Source organism: Puma concolor, chromosome E1 (assembly GCF_028749965.1).
Source record: "Puma concolor isolate L17-30 chromosome E1, mPumCon1.1.hap2, whole genome shotgun sequence".
NCBI classification, from domain to species: domain Eukaryota; kingdom Metazoa; phylum Chordata; class Mammalia; order Carnivora; family Felidae; genus Puma; species Puma concolor.
The window spans coordinates 46,026,141-46,046,740 of record NC_141680.1 but is presented as its reverse complement, the minus strand read 5'-3'; the positions used below and the strand labels follow the sequence as shown (position 1 = coordinate 46,046,740).

Genomic DNA, 20,600 nt, shown 5'->3' with positions numbered 1-20,600 from the left:
TTGAAATGTATAAATCCATAACCAATTCTAGCCACGTGGTAAGGAACTAAAACGTAAACAGTTCAGAATTTATCTACAGACAACAGGGGCCACGGGCGAGAGAAGCAGGACTGAAGCCAGAGTCCCTCGTGGTAGCCAGGATTTCCGCAAGACACAAATGGGCAAAGTAGGGTGAATGGGGCGTCTTTCCCTCATTTCCCTGATACAGTCAGTCTCTGGAAACCGGACAACGTATCTTCAAGGGGCTTAGACTATTAAGTTCATTCACAGCTTATTCTGGTGCTCTCTCCCCTGGCTCACCAAATACCAGTTACTCACAACGCGCTTGACCCCCTGCCCGTAGAGGATCATCTCTTTCTGGCCCCTCCGTGAGGTCTTTGGGGTTGCCAGAGTATTTGGATCGCTGAGCCTACCTCCACTGTCGGGCTGAGGCCTGTCTGTCTTCCCAAGAGCTCAAACTCAGACACAAAATGTGTAGCGGGAAGTAGGGTGTTCCTCAACCTTACAAGCTAGTAGACAATTCCCATTGGGTTTTTGTGTTTGTTTTCTTTAAAAAAAAAAAAAGTCCCCACCCTCAGAGAGCTAGCAGGGAGATGCTGGAGGGTTAGAGTAAAGAATGTGTGAGAGCAGTAATCACCCAGGACTGCCCTGCTCAGGCCTTTATTTCAGAAAACTTATTGGTGGGGGCACTTCCTGTTCACCTGTACCACACTAGCCTCTGCTGACCCCACTGAGGGTCGGATGCGTGCGGCTGGGCTCTCTCCAGTTCAGCCCAGCACCGCACCTACCACTGCTTTCCTACCCAGCTCGGATCAGGGCTGCACGATTCCAAGAGATAATGCAGCACAACGTGCAGAAGACGCAAACATCCCTCCACTTCTGCAGAGGAGGGCGTTAACCAGTCACATTTGGGATGTTGGGAGGAGTCGGGGTGCCTGGGTGGCTCCGTCCGTTGAGCATCCGACTTTGGCTCAGGTCATGACCTCATGGTGTGGGAGTTTGAGCCCTGCATTGGGCTCTCTGCTGTCAGCACAGAGCCCACTTCAGATCCTCCGTCTCCCTTTCTCTCTGTCCCTCCCCCCAGCTCACACACTGTCTCTCAAAAATAGATAAACATTAAAAATAATGAAGTCATCTATACTTTCTGAGTAAATGAATGACAGATTTTAGAAAAAGGACGTCGAGTCAAAATACAGTAGTGAATAAAAGAAATCCTGAACGAACAAGGTTTGATCATCTCTTTTCTTAATGTCTGTTTATTTTGAAAGAGAGCAAGGGGGGAGGGGCAGAGAGAGAGGGAGAGAAAGAGCCCCAAGCGGGCTCCGTGCTCAGTGTGGAACCCGATGCGAGGGACTCGATCTTACGACCGTGAGATCACAGCCTGAGCTGAAATCAAGAGTCGGATGCTTAACCGACTGAGCCACCCAGGCGCCCCTGACAATCTCTTTACATGCCCCCAAATAAATGCTGGTGGCTTAGCGATAGGTGATGGAATATGGCACCAACCGCTGGCCACCAACAGAGTCCCCCGAGGGGACAGTAGGACTGGGGCACAGCCCAGCAGATTTGGCAGGGTTGGTAGGAACGGTTCCAAGCGGAGTGATTGGCCCATCAGTGCCTCTTCGGCTCTATTAGTTTGCTGCTGCTGGGCAAGGACACCTGTTCTCCGGGTGCCTGCTCCCGTTCCCCCAGCGTTTTAGTGAGAATGGCCCCCAAGTGTCTGTCTCGGTGTGGTGACTTCAGTGAGCCAACAAATAACTGTGTTGAAAGCACAAGACTAGAGAGTAACAGTAATCGGAAGCAGCGGCAGCAGCTAGTTCACTATTTGCTTACTTGGTGTCAAGGCCTGGGTTGGGCGTGTTGCAGTCTTAATTTCGCCCAACAGTCCGTGAAAACATACTTTATTATCCCCATCTGGCAGATAAGGGGACAGGGCTTAAAGGATGTAGGTAACCTGTTCAGGTGCCCAAAGCCGCAAATCCAAAACTGCCAGGTAGGGGTTTAATCCAGGCCTGTTAACTCCAAAGCCTGCTGACGGTTATACTGCCCTGCTGCAGGGTGCAGGGGTACAGAGACGTCTAAGCCATGGTTACCATCAAAGAATCAATAATTAGAACGATGAGGATGGTGGCAGCTACTGTTTGTTGAGCACCTGCTTTGAGCCAGGCGCAGTACCAGGCCCTGTAGTCACTCTTAGGTCACAAGGGCAGAAACTCCTCATGCCAGCCCAAACTCCTTAATGAGCTGGGTGGAGCGGGGGCTGGTGGTGACTTTTTGAATAAGAGAGGTGGACACAGAGACAGAGCTGACGAGAAACCAAGAAGACCCATCTGTGCATCGTTGGGCTTCCCAAAGTGTGGGCCGGGATTCCAGGCAACTCCATTCTCCTATTTTGGAATATTTCCATTAGCGCAAATGTGGTTCATAGAGTGAAGCTTAGAAAATGTTGTTTCTGTAACACTACCTCAAATTTGCACAATACTTATTAGTCTCAAATGCTACCCTGCCATATTTTAATTTTTTTTTTAATTTTTTTTTCAACGTTTATTTATTTTTGGGACAGAGAGAGACAGAGCATGAACGGGGGAGGGGCAGAGAGAGGGAGACACAGAATCGGAAACAGGCTCCAGGCTCTGAGCCATCAGCCCAGAGCCCGACGCAGGGCTCGAACTCACGGACCGCGAGATCGTGACCTGGCTGAAGTCGGACGCCCAACCGACTGCGCCACCCAGGCGCCCCTCTTTTAATTTTTTTAATGTTTATTTTTGAGAGAAAGAGAGAGCGTGCGGGCAGAGAGAGAGGGAGACACAGATTGTGAAGCAGGCTCCAGGCTCTGAGCTGTCAGCACAGAGCCCGATGCGGGGCTCGAACCCATGAACCACGAGATTATGACCCTCTCTGCCACTCCTCCACTCGCACTCTATGTCTCTGTCTCTTGCTCTCTCCAAAATAAACATTTAAAAAAATTTTTTTAAAACAACAATAAGCATTTATTCCTCAAAAAACATCTTTTTTAATGTTTATTTTGAAGAGAGAACAAGAGAGAGAGTACAAGCAGGGGAGGGGCAGAGAGGGAGACATAGGATCTGAAGCAGGCTCCAGGCTCTGAGCTGTCAGCACAGAGCCCAATGCGGGGCCCGAAGCCATGAATGGTGAGACCATGACCTGAGCCAAAGTCAGACAGACGCTCAACCAACTGAGCCACCCAGGCTCCCCATTCCTCAAAAGTTTTGAGTCAAATTTTTGGGAATAGCTTGGGCACTTCTGCCCCTGGGTCTTTGGTGAGATTCTCAAGATACCACAGGGCTGCAGTCACCTGAAGGCTTGACTGAGTCGGAAGGGTCCACTTCCAAGGTGGTTCACTCACTTAACATGGCTGTCAAGGGGGTTGGAGGGAGGCCTCAGATCCTTGCCATATGAGCCTGCCCACATGCTGTTTGACTGAATGTCCTCACAGCATGATGGCTGGGTACCTCCAGAGTGAGTGAGCTGAGAAAGAGAGACAGAAATGACAGAAGGTAGCCTTCCTATGACCTCACCTCAGATGGCACAGAGCAGCATTTAGCAGTGACTTAGTCACTAAATCCAGTTCCCATTCAAGGGGTGGGAATTTAGACCCCACCTTTTAAAGAGAGAAGAGTCGGGGTGCCTGGGTGGCTCAGTTGGTTAAGCGTCTGGCTTCAACTCAGGTCACGATCTCGCGGTCCATGAGTTCGAGCCCTGCGTCAGGCTCTGGGCTGATGGCTCAGAGCCCGGAGCCTGCTTCGGATTCTGTGTCTCCCTCTCTCTCTGCCCCTCCCCCGTTCATGCTCTGTCTCTGTCTCAAAAATAAATAAACGTTAAAAAAAAATTAAAGAGAAGAGTCAAAGAATTTGTGAACATATTTTATTTTTTATTTTTTTCCAGCACTCATTCAGTAGATCTTTATATTTTTTCAATATATGAAATTTATTGTCAAATTGGTTTCCATACAACACCCAGTGCTCATCCCAAAAGGTGCCCTCCTCGATACCCATCACCCACCCTCCCCTCCCTCCCACCCCCCGTCAACCCTCAGTTTTGTGAACATATTTTAAAACTACCATAGCCAGGAAAACAAACCATTCTAGATATTTCAAACACACACACACGCAAAGGTTATACAAGCAATTGGTGCTCACCACTGGTGGGGCTCGCGGTGGTGAAGGTCAGGGCCAGGGGGGAATCGCACCACTAGCTCTCAGGTTACTTTACCACAGTTGCTTTCCATAGATTCAAAGTTGCTGCTGCCACTCAGTCAGGAAACTTCGGGAAGCCCCTGCTGGGGTCACTACAGCCCCATGGCCCCAAGCCTGACTGGTGGGGAGTATGGACTCCAACATTCAGCCTGCATGTCTGCTGCTGCAGAGGAGAAAAGCATGGCTTCCGCCTCCTTCCCGCCTTCTAAATCTCACACAGGTACGCTTTATTGGCAGAATTCTGCTGCCGAGGGAATCTGTGAACTATGGTTCGTGGGTTTCCAGGACCTGCAAAGAAGGGGCTAGAAATGGGTGTCAAGAGCCAACCAACATTATCCAGCAAACCCCTCCTGATGGGTGGGTGTTCAAAGGCTTTGTAAAAGGGGGGTGGTGTCCACATGGAGTAACCTGGTGGTCGTGTTTCTAAGTCAGAAACCCTGAAAGGTGTCATTCTAGCTGGGCAGCAGGTGAGGCGCTGGATGCTGACGACATACACTCATCCCCAGAGGTGACTGGAGAAGCGCCTGGAGTTGATTCTTAGTTTCATCTCTGGAACGTTCTCACTGGAATTAAAGCTGGATGGACTATTGGCAATGCGGTATCTGAGAAAACATAGCCCCCATTCAAAAGGGCTGCCAGAGAAAAGATCTCCACAGGGAAACATGATTTCTCAAAATATAGCCTTTGGACCTCTATACGCAAACATCCCTGGGATGCTTACTTAAAAAGCTGATCCTGAAAATAATTTAATTTCAAAGGCTGTTGGGGCACCTGGCTGGTTCAGTCAGTTGAGCGACCGACTTCGGCTCAGGTCATGATCTCACGGTTCTTGGGTTTGAGCCCCACGTCGGGCTCTGTGCTGACAGCTCGGAGCCTGGAGCCCGCTTTGGAGTCTGTGTCTTCCTCGCTCTCTGGCCCTCCCCCACCCCCCTGCTTGCACCCTGCCTCTCTCTCAAAACAAAATATTAAAAAAAAAAAATTAAAAGGCTGATCCCGCACACCTCCCCTGATGAAGATAAACAAAAGCAGACACTACTTAAAGTAATCCAGACAGAGTTCAGTCAGTAACATAGTATTGCAGTGCCGTAGGGGAAAGGGTTCATCGTGAGCAGGCACCCAACTGGGAGTATTACAGAGGTGATGGGGTATTTCACAGGGAGAATGAGGGACTAGGGAAGGGAATGAGTGGGGGCTCTATAATCAGAAGTGAAAGATGACAAAAAGCAGGAAGGGACGCTGGCCCATAGGAGACCCATCTGGCTTTGCTGACACTTCTCAGAGTTAAGCTCCTGCCCTCTCACAGAAGCTGGGAGACAGGGGCCCGATCTTCAGGCGTCGGCTGGACTAAGCAGCCAATCCTTTAGACAGCCGGGAGTTTTGCAGGCAGGCACTTTAAGGGAGGCTAGAGTCCTACTAGGGATGCGGCCACGAGCTGCCAGCAACCATGCCCGTGGTTGTTCAAGTCTTCACAGGCCAAGCAAGGTTGAATCAAGAAGAGGGCTCGGAGGAGCCTGGCGAGCATTTGGAGAAAGAATCTGTCACCCTCCGAACCCACATGCCCACCCCTCCTGAGCCCATCCCCCAAACAGAGGGACCACTTTGACAGGCCTTTTTATGCTCACCAAACTACTGAAGTAGGACAAGGCGGACGGGGAGGTGGGGGAAGCAGAGGTTCTCCGGCTTCTTCAGGGCTGGAGGTCAGCAGGGATCTGCGAGCGGGAGACGAAGGGCAGAGCAGATTGAGGATGACCAGGAGGCTCCACTGGATTCTTAACCTGGGAGTCCCGACTGGTCATGCTGGCGGGCTCCTGCCCCCACGGAGGTCAGGGCCTCTCAGTCCTGAGGAGCACCAGGCACGACCAGCTCTGGCTCCTGTGGTCCTGGTGGGGGTATGTTGTTGAGACCTGGGGGATGGCGTGGAGCACCAGCTGGGGGGCGGGAGCACACTCATTCAAGAAGAAGAAAAGTCCCGAGGCCCGAAGCAGAGGCAGGAATGGTGCTTAGGCTGCCTGTGTTCCAGGGCAGTGGCAGAGAGCGGTCTGGCGCCACCCTGTGGAGGAAATGAAGATTTCAACAGTACAAAGGCCTCATCTGGATGAGGGCTACACCCCAGGGTGGTAGAGCAGGAAAACAGAAGGAGCCTGGCTCCCTGACATAAGAGCCACCGAACCAGCCCCAGATCCAGTACTTAACCGGATTATCATATGAGAGATCAAGAAGCTGCTTCTTAAAAAAATTTCTTTTCAATGTTGACTCATTTTTGAGAGACAGAGACAGAGCATGAGCGGGGGAGGGGCAGAGAGAGAGGGAGACACAGAATGTGAAGCAGGCTCCAGGCTCCGAGCCGTCCGCACACAGCCCGACCCAGGGCTCGAACCCATGAACGGCAAGATCATGACCTGAGCCGAAGTCAGACACCTGACCGACTGAGCCACCCGGGTGCCCCCAAGAAGCTGTTTTTTTTTTTTTTCAACGTTTATTTATTTTTGGGACAGAGAGAGACAGAGCATGAACGGGGGAGGGGCAGAGAGAGAGGGAGACACAGAATCGGAAACAGGCTCCAGGCTCCAGGCTCTGAGCCATCAGCCCAGAGCCCGACGCGGGGCTCGAACTCACGGACCGCGAGATCGTGACCTGGCTGAAGTCGGACGCTTAACCGACTGCGCCACCCAGGCGCCCCAAGCTGTTTTTTAATTTAACCCACTGTTGGGGCGCCTGGATGGCTCAGTCGGTTAGGTGTCCGACTTCAGCTCAGGTCAGGATCTCACCGTTTGTGGGTTCAAGCCCCACATCGGGCTCTGTGCTGACAGCTCAGAGCCTGGAGCCCGCTTCGGACTCTGTGTCTCCCTCTCTCTCTGCCCTTCCCCCACTCAATCTCTGTCTCTATCTCAAAAAGAAATAAACACTTAAAACCAAAAAGAATTAAAGGGCGCCTGGGTGGCTCAGTCGGTTAAGCATCCAACTTCAGCTCAGGTCATGATCTCGCGGTTCGTGAGTTTGAGTCCCACGTAGGGTTCTGTGCTGTCAGCCTGTCAGCGCAGAGCCCGCTTTGGATCCTCTGCCCCACTCTCTCTGCCCCTCCCCCGCCTGCACTCCCCCCCCCCCCGAAAAAAAGGATTAAAAAAAAAAGAATTAAAAAAAATTCACTTAACCCACTGTTGTGTCGGGTCTCTACTGCAGCAGCTGAACCTGTACGTAACCTGATAACGGAGGGAGTCCATGTATCTGTTATCTTTTGCCACAACAGTGCTAACTAATAAACCATCCTCAAAACTCAGGAGGCTGGGAAACCGATTCTCACAGGTTGGCCGTTACCGCTGTACTTTAATGCCCTGCTGGCTGGATCGGCGCGGCTTCTCGCTGCTGGTCCTGTCTCCCTGCGTTGCTGCCGGGACCCAGGCTGAAGAGGCAGCGGCTACCCAAGAGAAGCGGAAGAGAGCAAGCACTCTTGCTCTCTTTGAGCCTAAGCACGGAGCCTCTTCGAGCCTAAGCACGGAACCAGCCCCAAGCCCCAAGCCAGGGATGGGAAAGTACACTGTGGCCACGAGGAGACACAGCAGGAGCGGGGATGCGGGGAGGGCCCATAATTCTCTCTCCCAGAATGTGACAGAGTCGTGGGTTAGAGGCTACGACACGGTGGCCCTGCTCTTCTAGGCGTCACCTACGAATGGCGCGGAGTGAAAGATAGCGTCCGTCCATGTGAAGACTCAACCGCAGTTCTCTGTTAGGTCAGGAGCCCTGACAAGACAAGAATCACATCTCCTTCCTCTTCCCAACGCCTAGTGCCAGACCCTGCCCTCAGGGCTGACTCGGGGATATTACTGGGTGAATCTGAGACCATTTCTTCACTCTCTGCATAGGATTCCTTATGTAATACAGACTGACCTCCTAAAGGTCAGCACACAGTGCTATGTGTTTGCCCCCAAAGCTGCAAAGGGACCGTGCCATTGGGAACTGAGATGTGTACCTAGGTCTGTCTACACCGCATCCTGGATCCACTGCCTCCCAGAGGGACCTCCAGAAGAAAGGACTTCTACAAGTTTAATATCGCAGACTCCACACTCCAAAGGAGAACCGCTTGAAGAGAGCCATGGTTGACGCTAAGGAATGCCACCATCACCACAGAATTCCAGGCACCGGGCATGTGGGTAGAAAGTATATTTTAGGGCAGTGACTCATGGTAAGTCGTTTCCTCCAGACCCTAAAACGGACTATTCCACGTCAAGCTGTCTCAGGCTCAGGCTGATAACAGGGCAGCCACAGGGGACCTAATGGGAGCTGCGTTGTCACGGTCCAAGTCTGTACACACCGCTTGTATAACCTGCCCAAGTTCGCAAAGACAATGTATCAGTCGCCGCTCTTTATGCTCCAAGTGAAAGAAATCCAACTAAAATATGCTTAAACCAAAAATGTCATACAGTGTATCGGCTCACATAACCGGGAAGCCTAAGATCTTAAAGCTGGCCGCATCTAGCGCTCAAACGTCATTCTCTCCGCAGCTGTCCCTCAGTTGTGCTTTCCTCCATGATGGCTTCAGGCTTCAGGATGCATGCCCCAAGACTGCAAAGATAGTCGTTAGTAACTCCAACTCTCCACTGAGGTTGAGCAAGCCTCATAAAGGAAAGCCAGTCTTCAAAAAGCCTCTGATTGGTCTGCTTGGACTCTGTATCTGGTAGGAGGAGACCCTGATTGGCCAGCCATGGCCACGTGCACCTGCAAGGTGGGCCTTAAACCAGTACTTAAGTCTCTGCTAGGGCACAGGAACTGAATAGAAAGTCAAGAGAGGGGTTGTCTCACGGCAAGTTGAGGGGGTGAGGTGACAAATGGAAGACCAGACATTGAGGCTAGATTGAACTAACCCTAAGCCTGAACTTTGAACAGGCTTTCACACGTTCATAGATGCTATTGTGAGTAAAACACAAATTCACTTAAGAGCAGGAGTGCCTTCATAGTAACTTTTGGTCTTTCTGTATTTTTTGTCCCAATTAATAGATATCGAAAGGATACCTACGATCACGAGCAGGTCCAAAGACCATTCTATTTTTTAATATTAGAAAGGGATTCTTAACTGCAGATTAAGAGAGAGAGTGAAGAAAGCAAGAAGAGAAGGGAGCCAGGAAAAGCCCAGCCCAGGAAGCAGCGAAGGAAGGTTCCAGGACAGCAGCGTAGGACAGGTCAAGGAGGTAGCCGAGGGGAATGGCACTGTCATGCCAGAGCACTGGAGCGGAGTGGAGGAGTGATCGTGGCGGGCAGCACAGAAAGAGAAGGAGAAGAAATTAAACCCCGGGGGGTCGGGGGACAGAAACGAGTGCCATCGGACTACATGAGTAAGCTCTGCGGTGAACAATACTTGCCTAGTCACAATTCTGCAACCACTGTCACTCGTGGGGCAAGAGTGACAAAAGTAAACCCCAAGAATGGAATGGGTGGGGGGTGTTAAAGACCTAACTCCTTGCCTGTGTTGCCAGGACGTCCACAGACAGTGTCTAAAATGCATGAATCAGAGCACCTGGGTGGCTCAGTCGGTTGAGCGTCTGACGTCAGCTCAGGTCACGATTTCACGGTTCGTGGGTTCGAGCCCCGCATCGGGCTTTGTGTTGACGGTGCAGAGCCTGCTTGGGATTCTCTCTCTCCTTCTCTCTCTTTCAAAAAAAAAATTTTTTTTTAAATCTTTTAAATGGAAGAATTAAGAGCTAGAAACACAAGACAGGTGGAGATAAGCACCCGAAGACCCAGCGAGAGGTAAGGAGGACCGAGGACTGGTGAGCTGGCCCAGGAGGGTGGGGATGGTCGAGGCAAGAGGCTGCTGCGGGTCATTCTGTTTCCTCACCATTTCATTTCGTACTATTTGAACTGTAAACTACGTGTGATAACATTTGGGAGGCTTACAGAGTCCATTCTTTTGTCAACTGCACCTCAAAGCTGTATTTGTGTCCAACTTCATTGAGATAGAATTGACAAATCATTTTTATGAACCCTTTAAATCCGTTTCTTCAAGGAGAGTGGGAGGAACCAGCTTCCTGCAACAGAAGCCATGAGAACATTACCTATTCCGGTTTCAAAAGAAATGGTGGCATTAGTCCTACTTAGATGATTTCGGTCAGAGACCAAGTAAGGATACATCTGGGGTTCCAACAAGAGAGGCTCTCACTCCAGTGCTCAAAGACCAGTTAGAAAACGGAGATCTGACTGGACTGGGTAGGTACAAATTAGCCAAAACTGTAATAATAATAATAATAATAATAATAATAATAATATAGCTAGTTATCCTCAAGTGCTTACTTCAGACCAGAAACCGTCCTGAGGATATTATCTTCTTTAATCCTCACGGCAACTGATATTTTCCCCAATTTACAGATGAGGAACTGAGGCTCAGATAGTTTGGGGAACTTCCCGGAAGTCACACACTCTGGCCCCTCTGCCTGAGGCGAAGGGGCCTCAGAGTGTTGTGATTTACTTCTCTTTTCTAACCACCAATCAAACTTAGAAGTTTCTATCTCTGGTGCCATCTCGAGGGGCCTATGAAAACCACTGACTGTGGCAGTGGTCTCAGGCCCACACTTGCTGGGTTGTGCTGGGCCCCGCGCTGTCTTAGGGAAGGCCTAGAAAACGGTATGGGGTAGAGCCGGTATTCAAACCTAAGCATTCCTGGCTCCAAAGCCCACTTGCTCGGCCACTGAATTATGCTAGTTCTCCAGCTAGAATCAGAGCTGGGTGAGGATCCCACCCGTAGTAATTATGAGTTGTATGGCCTTGGGCCCCCAAGTTCCTTAACCTCTCTTAAGCCTGTTTTATCATCTATGCCATGGGCATAACAATGGTGCTTACCTTCAGGGTGGTTGCTAAGGATAAATCAAAATTCCTATCTGGCAACTAGGAGCCTCTGTTTTCCACACCTGTTAAATCCCTTGCCCTTCAGCTCCTAGGTTAAAGAGAGATCCTCACATTTTCTCACCCTTCAGATCCACGGGTGGGAGGGCAAGAGACAGAAAAGGTCTGGGCCAAGGCTAAATGCTTGGGCCTCATCCCAGAGTGACTCTCCAGGGCAGGGGCGGGGTTCAGGAATCAACACCTTAGACCCCCGAGAAGTTCAGATGCCTGCAGTTCTCCTGCCTGGCTTTGAATGACTATGCCTAGTGCTTGACTCTGACAGACCAGTGCCTTTGTGAGCGTCTGAGCCCTTCCTGCGCTGGCCTCCAGCTCTGTCTGTGCCTCCTCCCTTTCCCCATTGCCCAATCTGTCTTTATCTCCCCCTTCCATTCTGATCCCCCTCCCCTTACTCTGGCCTTACTTCCTAGCTTCCTCTCCACCTCTCCGTGCACCCTCCCCTGAGCTCAGTCTGCATTCCTACCCACCAGCCGTTTCTCTACCAGTCTCTTCGCCGGCATCGGCATCGCCCTTTCCTGTGTCCACCCGGAAGGCTCAGATAAAAGGTGCTTCCGCCAGGATAACCTTCCAGGCCTCTTCTCTGGCACCATGGCACTTTGCATGTACCTTTATTATTGCTCAAATAACAGGGTAATGGGAGATTTTTTTTTTTTTTCCGGCCTCAGACTACCTGGTGGACTCGTGGCCCATGAATGGTGGAAACGTGCGCCAGAGTAAGATGGAGAGAGGAAGACAAGCCCGTCGACTTTGCAGAGGGGCCGAGAGGCCTGAGAAGTAAGAGAAGACCAGGAGACGGGGGCTCCTGAAAAGATAGACAAGAGATTACCATGCGGGGTTCCCACAGCTTTTGCAGACAGCGGCTGCGTACAAATTCATTGGAAGAACTGAGGAATGTTGCTGGCTCCATCTGGGGGAGGGCATGCTTGTATCAAGACACTGATGCTCTTGATGTGCTATAATTATAACCAGAAACACTATCCTTTTGCCCAGGAAGCTGGATTTCCTAGTAAATTCCTTACTTTCCAAGTTGTTTAATGCTAAGATAATGCTTTGCTTCTGTGTCCTTATTTATTTATTTTTAATGTTTATTTACTTTTGAGAGGGAGAGCACATGCGAGGGAGGGGCAGAGAGACAGAGAGAGAGAGAGAGAGAGAGAGAGAGAGAGAGAGAGAGAATCCCAAGCAGGCTCTGCACGGTCAGCGCAGAGCCCAATGCAGGGCTGGAACTCACAACTGTGAGATTGTGACCTGAGCCGAAGTCAGACACTTAACCGACCGAGCCACCCCGGCATCCCTCCGTGTCCTTATTTCTAACTTTCTGTTCAACTGTTAACCATACTAAATGTACTCAGATTCATCTAGTCTAAAATCGAGGAGAGGTGGTTCTCGCTCCTAGAGAGAGAATTATTGAAGGGGCAACCCGCACACACTCAGGTGCCACATCTTCAACAGCTGGTTTTATAAATGGAAACAGGCACTGGGACCCCTTCTTCTCCCCTTCCCAGAAAGGCTGATGGAGAGCCTGGCCCAGATCAGTGGAGCTTTCTTCCAAGAACTGTCCCGTTCCCAGACCAGCCCTGTAGACACCCCCAAAGTCCCCCTGAACCTGCAGATAGCAGTACCTCTCCACCCCACTACTCACCCCACACTCAGGCCCTAAGATCCCATTTGACCTAAGCCTGCAGGTATGAAGTGTCCAAAGCACAAGACATCTCTCCCCACCCCCACCAACACACACTCTTGACCTTCTGTTCCGAGTCCATGTGAAAGAGAAATATCAACTCTACCAAGTAAAGGAAACAAACAACTTGCTGGCTAGATGAGAATAACCAGAACCTTAAGCTTCATGCCTGGGGGCTGACGGGTACCTAAAGGTGCTCCCTTGGTGACAGCGGTGATCAAAACCTGTATGCTTTTCCTGAGAACCACCAGGCGGGAAGCACCTACTGCACTGATGCCCTCAGGGAGGCAAAACTAGGGTAGACGTTATTGGTCCGATTTTACAAGTGGGAACCTTCCGGGCAGGAGGCCAACAGACAGCCTCAATGGTAGATAGTGCTGTGCCCAGGCAAGGTCATGAACCCAGAAGGCGGCCGGGATCTAGTGAGACGCAGACACTTCTGGGGGCGGGCAGTAGGACACGTTCCGCCCGACACTGGTGGGCTACCCCGGTGGCCTCGCCTCTTCGTGCGCATCTCGGGTCGCAGAGTCCCCAGCCTCCCAGATCACTCACCTGCTCCGGGGCTGGTGACTTGGGCTTTCCCGAGCGGTGGCCCCGCCCCGAGGCTCCGCCGGCCCTGCGATTGGCTCCGCGGTCCGGGGGCGGGGCCGGACGCCGAACCAACGTGATGGCGTCCGGCGCCGCGAGCGCCGTTTCCTGTTGTCGCTGGCCGGGAGGCCGCAGCGCCTGGTCGGAGGCTTAGGGGCTGCCGTGGCCAGGAGTGCCCCGCGCCCCGTCCCCGCTCCCTCTGGTGAGTTAGGGGTCAGAGGGCGAGGAGGGTGAGAAGGGACGGCGGGGCCGAGACGAGAACGGGCGATGGGTCACCAGCCCTGTCCGTGATCGCAAACCCTTGGTTGCTTTGAAACTGTCCTGCTTCAGAGCCTTTTCCCTTCCCCGCCTGAGCCCCGCACCCTACCCCACTCGGACCCGAGCCTTCAGCCCAAACAGCCAGTGCTGACCCGTCCCCTTCCTCTTCTTCACCCGTGACCCGAGCCCAGCCCTTACCCTCACCCCTTCACCACTGGTCTTGCGTAAGTGCAGCCACACTCGACCCCACGGCAGCCCACTTCCAACCCCTAGGACAGCCACTTCCCTCCGCCTCCCTCTGACGCATCTCATTCTCACCCCTCAACCCCTTTGGCGATCCCAGTGCTCCACGCAGACCTCCTCGAACCCCCCCTCCCCCCTCCCCGTCTTTCTGGCTTACCCCTTTTCAGGCTCAGCTTTCTTATCCCAGCCCCCCTGCTCAGCCCCCCAAGGTCTGCTCAGCCAAAACACCCACCTCCCCCCACTCATTTAATACCTACCACCACAGTAGATGCCCTATTGCGCTTACCCCCCTCTTCTTGATAACTCTGATCTCAGCCCTATCTCAAGTCTTGTATGTATCTTCTTGTCCTCGCCCACTCAACCCCTAACTTCCAAGCCCACCCCGTACTTTCTTTCCATCCCCAGCCAGCCTGAGGACACTTCATTCCTGAGTCTTTGCTAAACCACCCCCCAACTCTTGCTGCCCTAGTTCCCACCACCCCTACCCAATCTTGTTAGACTGACGTCTTCCTATCCCCGTTTCAACTCTTCATCCCAACTCTGCGCCCATTCTTCCCTTGATGTGGTCCCCATTTGATCTGAGAACCTAGTGCAGTCCCCTGCCGACCCCACCTGCTTTCTCAGAGCCAGGCACTTGCCGAACACCTCAATTGATGCAGGGCCTCAGATGGTAAGTAAGTGTGGAGGAGTAGAGATCCTTCTCCCGTGGGTCAAGTGCTTTTCCTGGATGTCAGGTCCCCTGTAGCTGTCCTTAAGGATTGTGTTCCTGGCATCCATATTACATCACTCGCGTTGGCTGCTGGAATGGTAGGTATCATCCAAATACCTGGAAGGTGAGGGACAGCTACTCATTCAGCTGGGGCAGTGGGAGCTTATCACTTCCTTTTGGGTGATGATCTGGAGAAACTCCAGGGGTTCCACTGTGTGGGGTTGGCTGTGGTCACAGAATCATGTCCATGTGTATTGCCCTGCCGCTTAGAAAGGACCCTCACCCAGTGCCCCTCCTGGCCAGAACTGGTTGTAGATTAGTCCCGCTACCGAATGTGCCAGAGGTGACGTTACATGTTGTGAAGAGTAGAGATGAGTGGATCCTGGGGACGCCGAGGCCTCCGTGGAGGCTGTTGAATTGCTTCCTCTTTTGGCAGGTGCTGGAGCATTGAGTTTTGACCATTTTGATTACCCATGAACACAGAGAGTCAAGTTATCTCAGAGTAGCTAGACATTCTTGAGGCACCCAGGCTCCATTGTTAACATTTATAATCTCCTGGGATTTGGGGGTGCACCTCCCCTCTAAGTTCTGGTGACCAAACTCCGAAGGATTGGCCATTTGACAGCCATTGTAAAGGACCCCAAAGAAGACCCATTGTCTTTGCTTGCATTTGTAGTCTCACGCCTTCGAGAATCGGATGGCCTTTGACCTTCAATGTCCCCTTCCGTGAAGGTGTGATCTCTGAAGGGTTTCAGCCTGTTGGCAGCTTGGTGTAATGGAAGGAGTTCCACAGTGACCCCACCACTGAAAAGTTGTATACCTCAACCTCTTACGGTCTGCAACGGTCTGAGCCTTTTTATTTTACTCATCTGTTCATTCAGCAAGTATTTCTTGAGCACCACCCTGTGCCGTGCACTGTTTGAAGCATTAGAAATACAATGGTGAATGAGTCAGGCAAAGGTCCTGCTTTCATTCACTCAGAGTTTGGTCCTTGCCAGAATCTTAAGGGACCTGGGACAAGAATATGGGAGAGATGGGTGTTGTTGGATGGAAGGAGGGAGGGAGGAAAGAAAGATACCCAGTGTTCCTAGACTTCACATTTCTGGCCTCACCCACTAGCCTTTGGACTGGGAATCACGAGCTAGAAGTTGCTTGCCCTCCAGCTGATATTCAGTTGCTTTGTTGCCCAACCCCACCCCACCCCCAACACACACACCCATCCCACCCCCCACAGGGCTCTTGTCTAGAAATCCAACTTTCTTCAGGTAGAAGGAGGTGCTGTTTACTCAGCACTCACATGTCTGAAGTATCCGCTGTCTTTCTGAATCAGAAGATAACTTTGTCATTTGTTTCCAACTGAAAACCCTGACTCATCACCTGGTAGAGCAGCTGGAGGGCTTAAACACCGGCCTGTTGTCGTGCATAGCCAGGTGCAGGATCGGAGTCAGGCCGTAGAGACGAGGCTGTCGCGGATGGCGGGGAAGTCTCTCAGAAGAGGAGGTTGCTGTTTACTGATGAACGGAGTGTTTCGAAAGTGGTGAAGCCAGGTTATCCATTTCTTCTTTTAATGTAAGTCTCATCTGAGTCCTTCTCCTCTTTTCGTTCTTCCTTAGTCTCCTGAGGAAGTGAAATTGGATGTTTATAGAAGGCCAGGCAGTATCACGAAGAGAATCAACCACAACGATTCCTTCCTGTGTGTTGGAACGTTTGAGGAGGGACAGCTCGGAAACCTGGCTGCCATGGAAAGGACCTGTGGTCAGCTAGGTGGGGCCACAGATCTGATGGGCAAGATTGTTTCTTGTCAGTGTTAGGCCTTCTTTGATAAGGTGGAGCTTCTGAAGAGTCTGTGAATAATAAGTTTGCCTGAAACTCTTTGAACCAAGGACCTGGGACAGTATGAACTGGCGAAAGGCACAGAGCTTGGAATGAGAAAATTCTGTCCCTCACCTGAGGCGTGTTTCTACTGAGCCTCAGTTTTCTCTTCTGTGAATGAGGGATAATCATCCTTCTCTCACAGGATTGTTTTAAGAATTAAATGAGGATAGAGAATGAGATCCTGTGCCAGAGTGCACCGATACCGAGGGGCAGAGGTAGACGAAGGGTGGCTTAGGAGTTTCCTAAAGGCACACGGCACTCACCTTTTCTGCTCAACTGTATCAGGGATGTTTGAACTCTCTACTTGCTCTCTTTATTCTGGGTCTCCTGAAGACCCACCCCTCTTTCGTTTGCTTCTTGGTGTCAGTGAAGACAGTTCTGAGGATAGAAAGTGAAACCAGTCCCATAGCATGGTAGATGGGGGTCTGGCCCACCCAAGGAGCCTGCTGGAGTGCTGACCTAGCAGTCAGGAGACCCAGAGCCCAGAGATCTCACATCGTAGATGGTCGTGGTCCTGCCTCTGAGCCATTGCCTGCCTTCCTGAGGCGTTCTAGCACCGACAGGCCTATGTAGGGAGCTTTGGTTTCCTGCAAAGAAAGATGTGCCCGGAACTTTGGCCTGACCCCCACGTCTCAGTTCTGTTTTGTGAATTGTCAAGTGGCCATTCTTCTAGGTTTCTCTGCACGGTTGTCCTTTTGTGACGTTCCTGACACTGTTTTAGGTCACAGTTGTCTCTTGTCTGGCCCTGCTCTGACCTCAGTGTCAGTTTACTTTGTTTTTTCAGCAGATCCTGACTTGGCCAGGACACCCACTTAATGATAAGCCTCCCTCCCTCCAGTGAATATTATATTCAGTTAATTAGTTGATGAGGCCTCAATGGTCCTCCTCTTCAGATTGCTGAGGCCCAAGCCTTGAGGCCGGCTGAGGGAAGGGCAGTTTTAGGGCTTGAGGCTCTGTCTAGAAGGGCAGGCCCCCGGAATTACCAAAGGGGATTGGATGCCAGGGTCTCAAAGCCAGAGAGCCTGAACTTGGCCTGCAGGGCTGCGTAGGGTAGCCTTGAAGAAACCCAGCCTCTAGGATCAGGCACGGTTTCAGGACCGACTCTGTAGTACGTCCCCTTCTCCCGGTGCCCTGGTGGCCAGAGCATGGAGCTGGTCTCCAGCAAAGGGTCCTGAGGATTCCCGGTGGGTAGGAGCTGGGAAAGTGGTGGAGGGAGAGACAGTGTGATGGGCTGTGGCCAGGGGCTAGTGTTCCTCCTGTCAGTCTGTTGTGCGCTGACCAGAGCTGGTTTCGTGGGGCCCGTCCTCCACACACCTGTCTCTCTTTGCATGTCCTTACTTAGGAAGGTCGGCGCTGGGTCCTGTTCACCCTCTGCCGGATCCAGAGGCCAGGGGTGAATCAGAGCGTCTTTCATCATTTAGGGCCACCCTGCCGTTCTCCATGCCTCGCTGTTCGCCTGTAAACCTTTCCTGCCAGACTCAACCCGATGCTCCCTTGCATCCCGCCACCTGGGCCCCCGGCCGAAGAGCCCTCCTCCCAAGACTCCCCTGCCCCCTCCCCAGCCACCCCTTAGCCCTAGCTCACACCTGCCTCTTCCAGAAGGGTGGATGTCATCCTGGCCGAAGGTGGTAGAGCCCGCCACTGATCAGCCCTGGGATCTTGGGAAGTTCCTTGACCTGGGTCAGCTTTGATTTCGTATCTGTTAGATCTGGATAATAAAAGAGCTCGCCTAGGGTGGTTCCAAGGAATGAATGAAGCAATGTGTGTAAACAGTACAAAATCCATTCAGCATGCCTCCATTTGATAACTTCTTTGGGCCATCGATTTTTGAGAACAGAGACAGCGATGACCTGTTTTTTGGTGTCCCTCCATGCTCGGCAGTGTGGTCACTAGAGATCTGTTTAGATGGGAATGTGCCTACCCAATCCTGGTCCGTCCAAGTGGCTGGGGCGGTCCAGGCGAGCCAACAGCCCCCCCCCCCCCCCGAGGCTCAGGTTGAGGCCCCCCCACCCCCGACCTAAGCCACCCCCGGGGGGTGGGGGGGAGCCAGTGCCCTGAGGGATTTACCTGTGTACTGACTTCAGGTAGTTGAGCGGACTCATTCAGACAGTGGCCTTTGCCTGTAAGGCTTGGCCACATCCAACCGGGGTAATAGACACCATTTATCCTTAGTACCGTCAGGCCCTGTGCTGGGCATTTTCCACATTCATAACCTCCATTTGAGACGTCTGCCGTGGTGCCCCACCTAGCATGCCTAAGTGGTTAGTGGCAAATCGAGATTCGAACCCGTGTTGTTTCCCTTAGGCGTGTCCCTGTGCTGCTCCAGCTGGACCCTCGTGCCTGGAGGGGAAGCAGCTATGTAGCAAGAGGCCCTCCCTTTGGAAACTTCCTTCGGTTGTGCTTGTCCCCGCCGAGCTGGCAGACATGGGGCTGGCACAGGAGTCAGAGGCTCCGAATGTGAATTGTGAGCCCCTGCTTCCTGGTCCATGTGGGCTCTTGGCACCTCCAGCGGCAGCATCCCCCTCGCACCCTTAGTTCTGTATCCAAATCAGCCCTTCATTCCCTGCTTTTTTGTACCAGCGTGTGGTGTGGCATACAGAGGCCTTTCCATGCCCTGATTAGGGTGGACCCACCCATGGCACATAGGATTCCCCACCTCCTGAGATCCGAGCCCTCAGATTTCTTCTCTTCCCTTGTTTCCTTCCTTAAAATCCACTCTTGGCTTTTACTTTTGAATTCAGAGGCCTTTGCATTGCAGTTTGAGGAAGATGGGCTGACCCGCTGCCTGCTGGGGGAGGGGGAGAATTGGCTGCGGGTGGGGAGCTGGAACCTGCTCATCTGGCCGCCGCCGTCTGTCTCTGCAGGTGTCATGTGATTCTCCGAGGGAGCTGCAGTGTGAGCGGAAATGCTCTCGGTGGTGGAGAATGGACTGGACCCCCGGGCTGCCATCCCGGTAGGCAGTCGGAGAGGCTCAAGGGTGGGGAAGGGGGCACGGGACAGCCATGTCGTTGGTTTTCCTCACTTTGAAATGAATGAGTACTGTCTGGAAAGCGAGGCCTCGGGTTGAGAAAGAGTTATAGCAGAAGCAGGCTCTGAGGAGATCCTGCCCTTTCTAGAACATCTTCTTGGTGATGGAATGGGAATTGATAAAAAACGACGGATTTTAATACGGGCTGCCTAAAGACCAAGGATTTCTCAAAGGAAGTCATACATATGGGGCGCCTGGGTGGCTCACACGGTTAAGCGTCATGATCGTAAGCGGCTCATGGTCTTACAGTTTGTGAGGTCAAGCCCTGCATTGGGCGCTCTGCTGTCAGAGCAGAGCCTGCTTTGGATCCTCGGTCCGCTCTGTCTCTGCCCCCTCCCCCACAGGCACATACACGTATGCACATTCTCTCTCTCTCTCTCTCAAAAATAAGTAAACATTAAAAGAAGGGGCAGCTGGGTGGCTCAGTCGGTTGAGCATCCGACTTCGGCTCAGGTCATGATCTCACGGCTCATGGGTTGGAGCCCCGCATCGGGCTCTGTGCTGCCAGCTCAGTGCCTGGCGGTTGCTTCATATTCTGGGTCTCCCTCTCTCTCTCTCTGCCCTCTCCCTCTCATGCTGTCTCTCTCTGTCTCTCAAAAATAAATAAACATTAAAAAAAAAGAAAAGAAAAGAAGGCATTAGGGTGGCCTGGGTGGCTCAGACGGTTGAGCGTCCATTTGGCTCAGGTCATGATCTCACGATTTGGGAGTTTGCTGTCACCACCTAGCCCACTTTGAATCCTCTGTCCCCCTCTCTCTTTGCCTCTCTCTCTCTCTCTCTCTCTCTCTCAAGTCAAATAAGCAAACAATGAAAGAAGTATATGACCCATAAGTCATATGAAAAGATGTCTAACATCAAAAGACTGCATACTGTATGACTTCATTTACACAAAATGTCCAGAATTGGCAAATGCATAAAGACAGAAAGTAGATTAGTAGTTGCTAGGGGTCGAGGGAGAGGGGACTAGAGAGGAGTGACTGCTCATGGGCACAGTGTTCCTTTTTGAGAGAATGAAAATGTCCTAAAATTAGGTAGTGGCTGTAGTTTCACTATTCTGTGAATATACCAAAAATCACTGAACTGAATAGTTTAAATGAGTGAATTTTATGCAAT

At 51.8% G+C, this 20,600-nt stretch overlaps 1 protein-coding gene and 2 long non-coding RNA genes across 39 annotated transcripts in view; 2 read left to right on the top strand and 1 right to left on the bottom strand.

The window, feature by feature from the left end:
• Window positions 1-4,039: 4,039 nt before the first annotated feature.
• On the bottom strand, window positions 4,040-14,753 carry LOC147574445 (uncharacterized). Of its 15 annotated transcripts, none has more exons than XR_015243641.1 (6): window positions 10,048-10,189; window positions 9,727-9,859; window positions 8,185-8,777; window positions 7,879-7,955; window positions 5,840-6,267; window positions 5,274-5,728 (listed from the first exon to the last, which is right to left on the bottom strand). It is a non-coding gene; the product is annotated as an uncharacterized LOC147574445 (long non-coding RNA). The 15 variants fall into 15 exon arrangements; XR_015243642.1 differs by having other exon boundaries at window positions 7,883-7,955; XR_015243640.1 differs by lacking the exon at window positions 7,879-7,955 and having other exon boundaries at window positions 8,185-8,538; window positions 8,636-8,777; window positions 10,048-10,184.
• On the top strand, window positions 8,774-12,151 carry LOC147574446 (uncharacterized). Of its 2 annotated transcripts, none has more exons than XR_015243656.1 (3): window positions 8,774-8,937; window positions 10,216-10,415; window positions 11,771-12,151. It is a non-coding gene; the product is annotated as an uncharacterized LOC147574446 (long non-coding RNA). The 2 variants fall into 2 exon arrangements; XR_015243655.1 differs by lacking the exon at window positions 8,774-8,937 and adding an exon at window positions 9,845-9,959.
• LOC147574441 (pleckstrin homology domain-containing family M member 1-like) overlaps window positions 13,455-20,600 on the top strand; it is a 192,630-nt gene continuing 185,484 nt past the window's right edge. For 14 of the 22 annotated variants that reach the window (XM_086685516.1, XM_086685517.1, XM_086685510.1 and 11 more), the window contains exons 1-2: window positions 13,456-13,576; window positions 19,324-19,412. In XM_086685516.1, the coding sequence (XP_086541642.1) occupies window positions 19,365-19,412 (48 nt within the window). In that variant the 5' untranslated portion in view covers window positions 13,456-13,576; window positions 19,324-19,364. Of the gene's footprint in view, window positions 13,577-15,260; window positions 15,429-16,010; window positions 16,154-18,506; window positions 18,924-19,323; window positions 19,413-20,600 lie in introns of those variants that run through there. The other 8 variants (XM_086685506.1, XM_086685500.1, XM_086685501.1 and 5 more) reach the window with 6 other exon arrangements.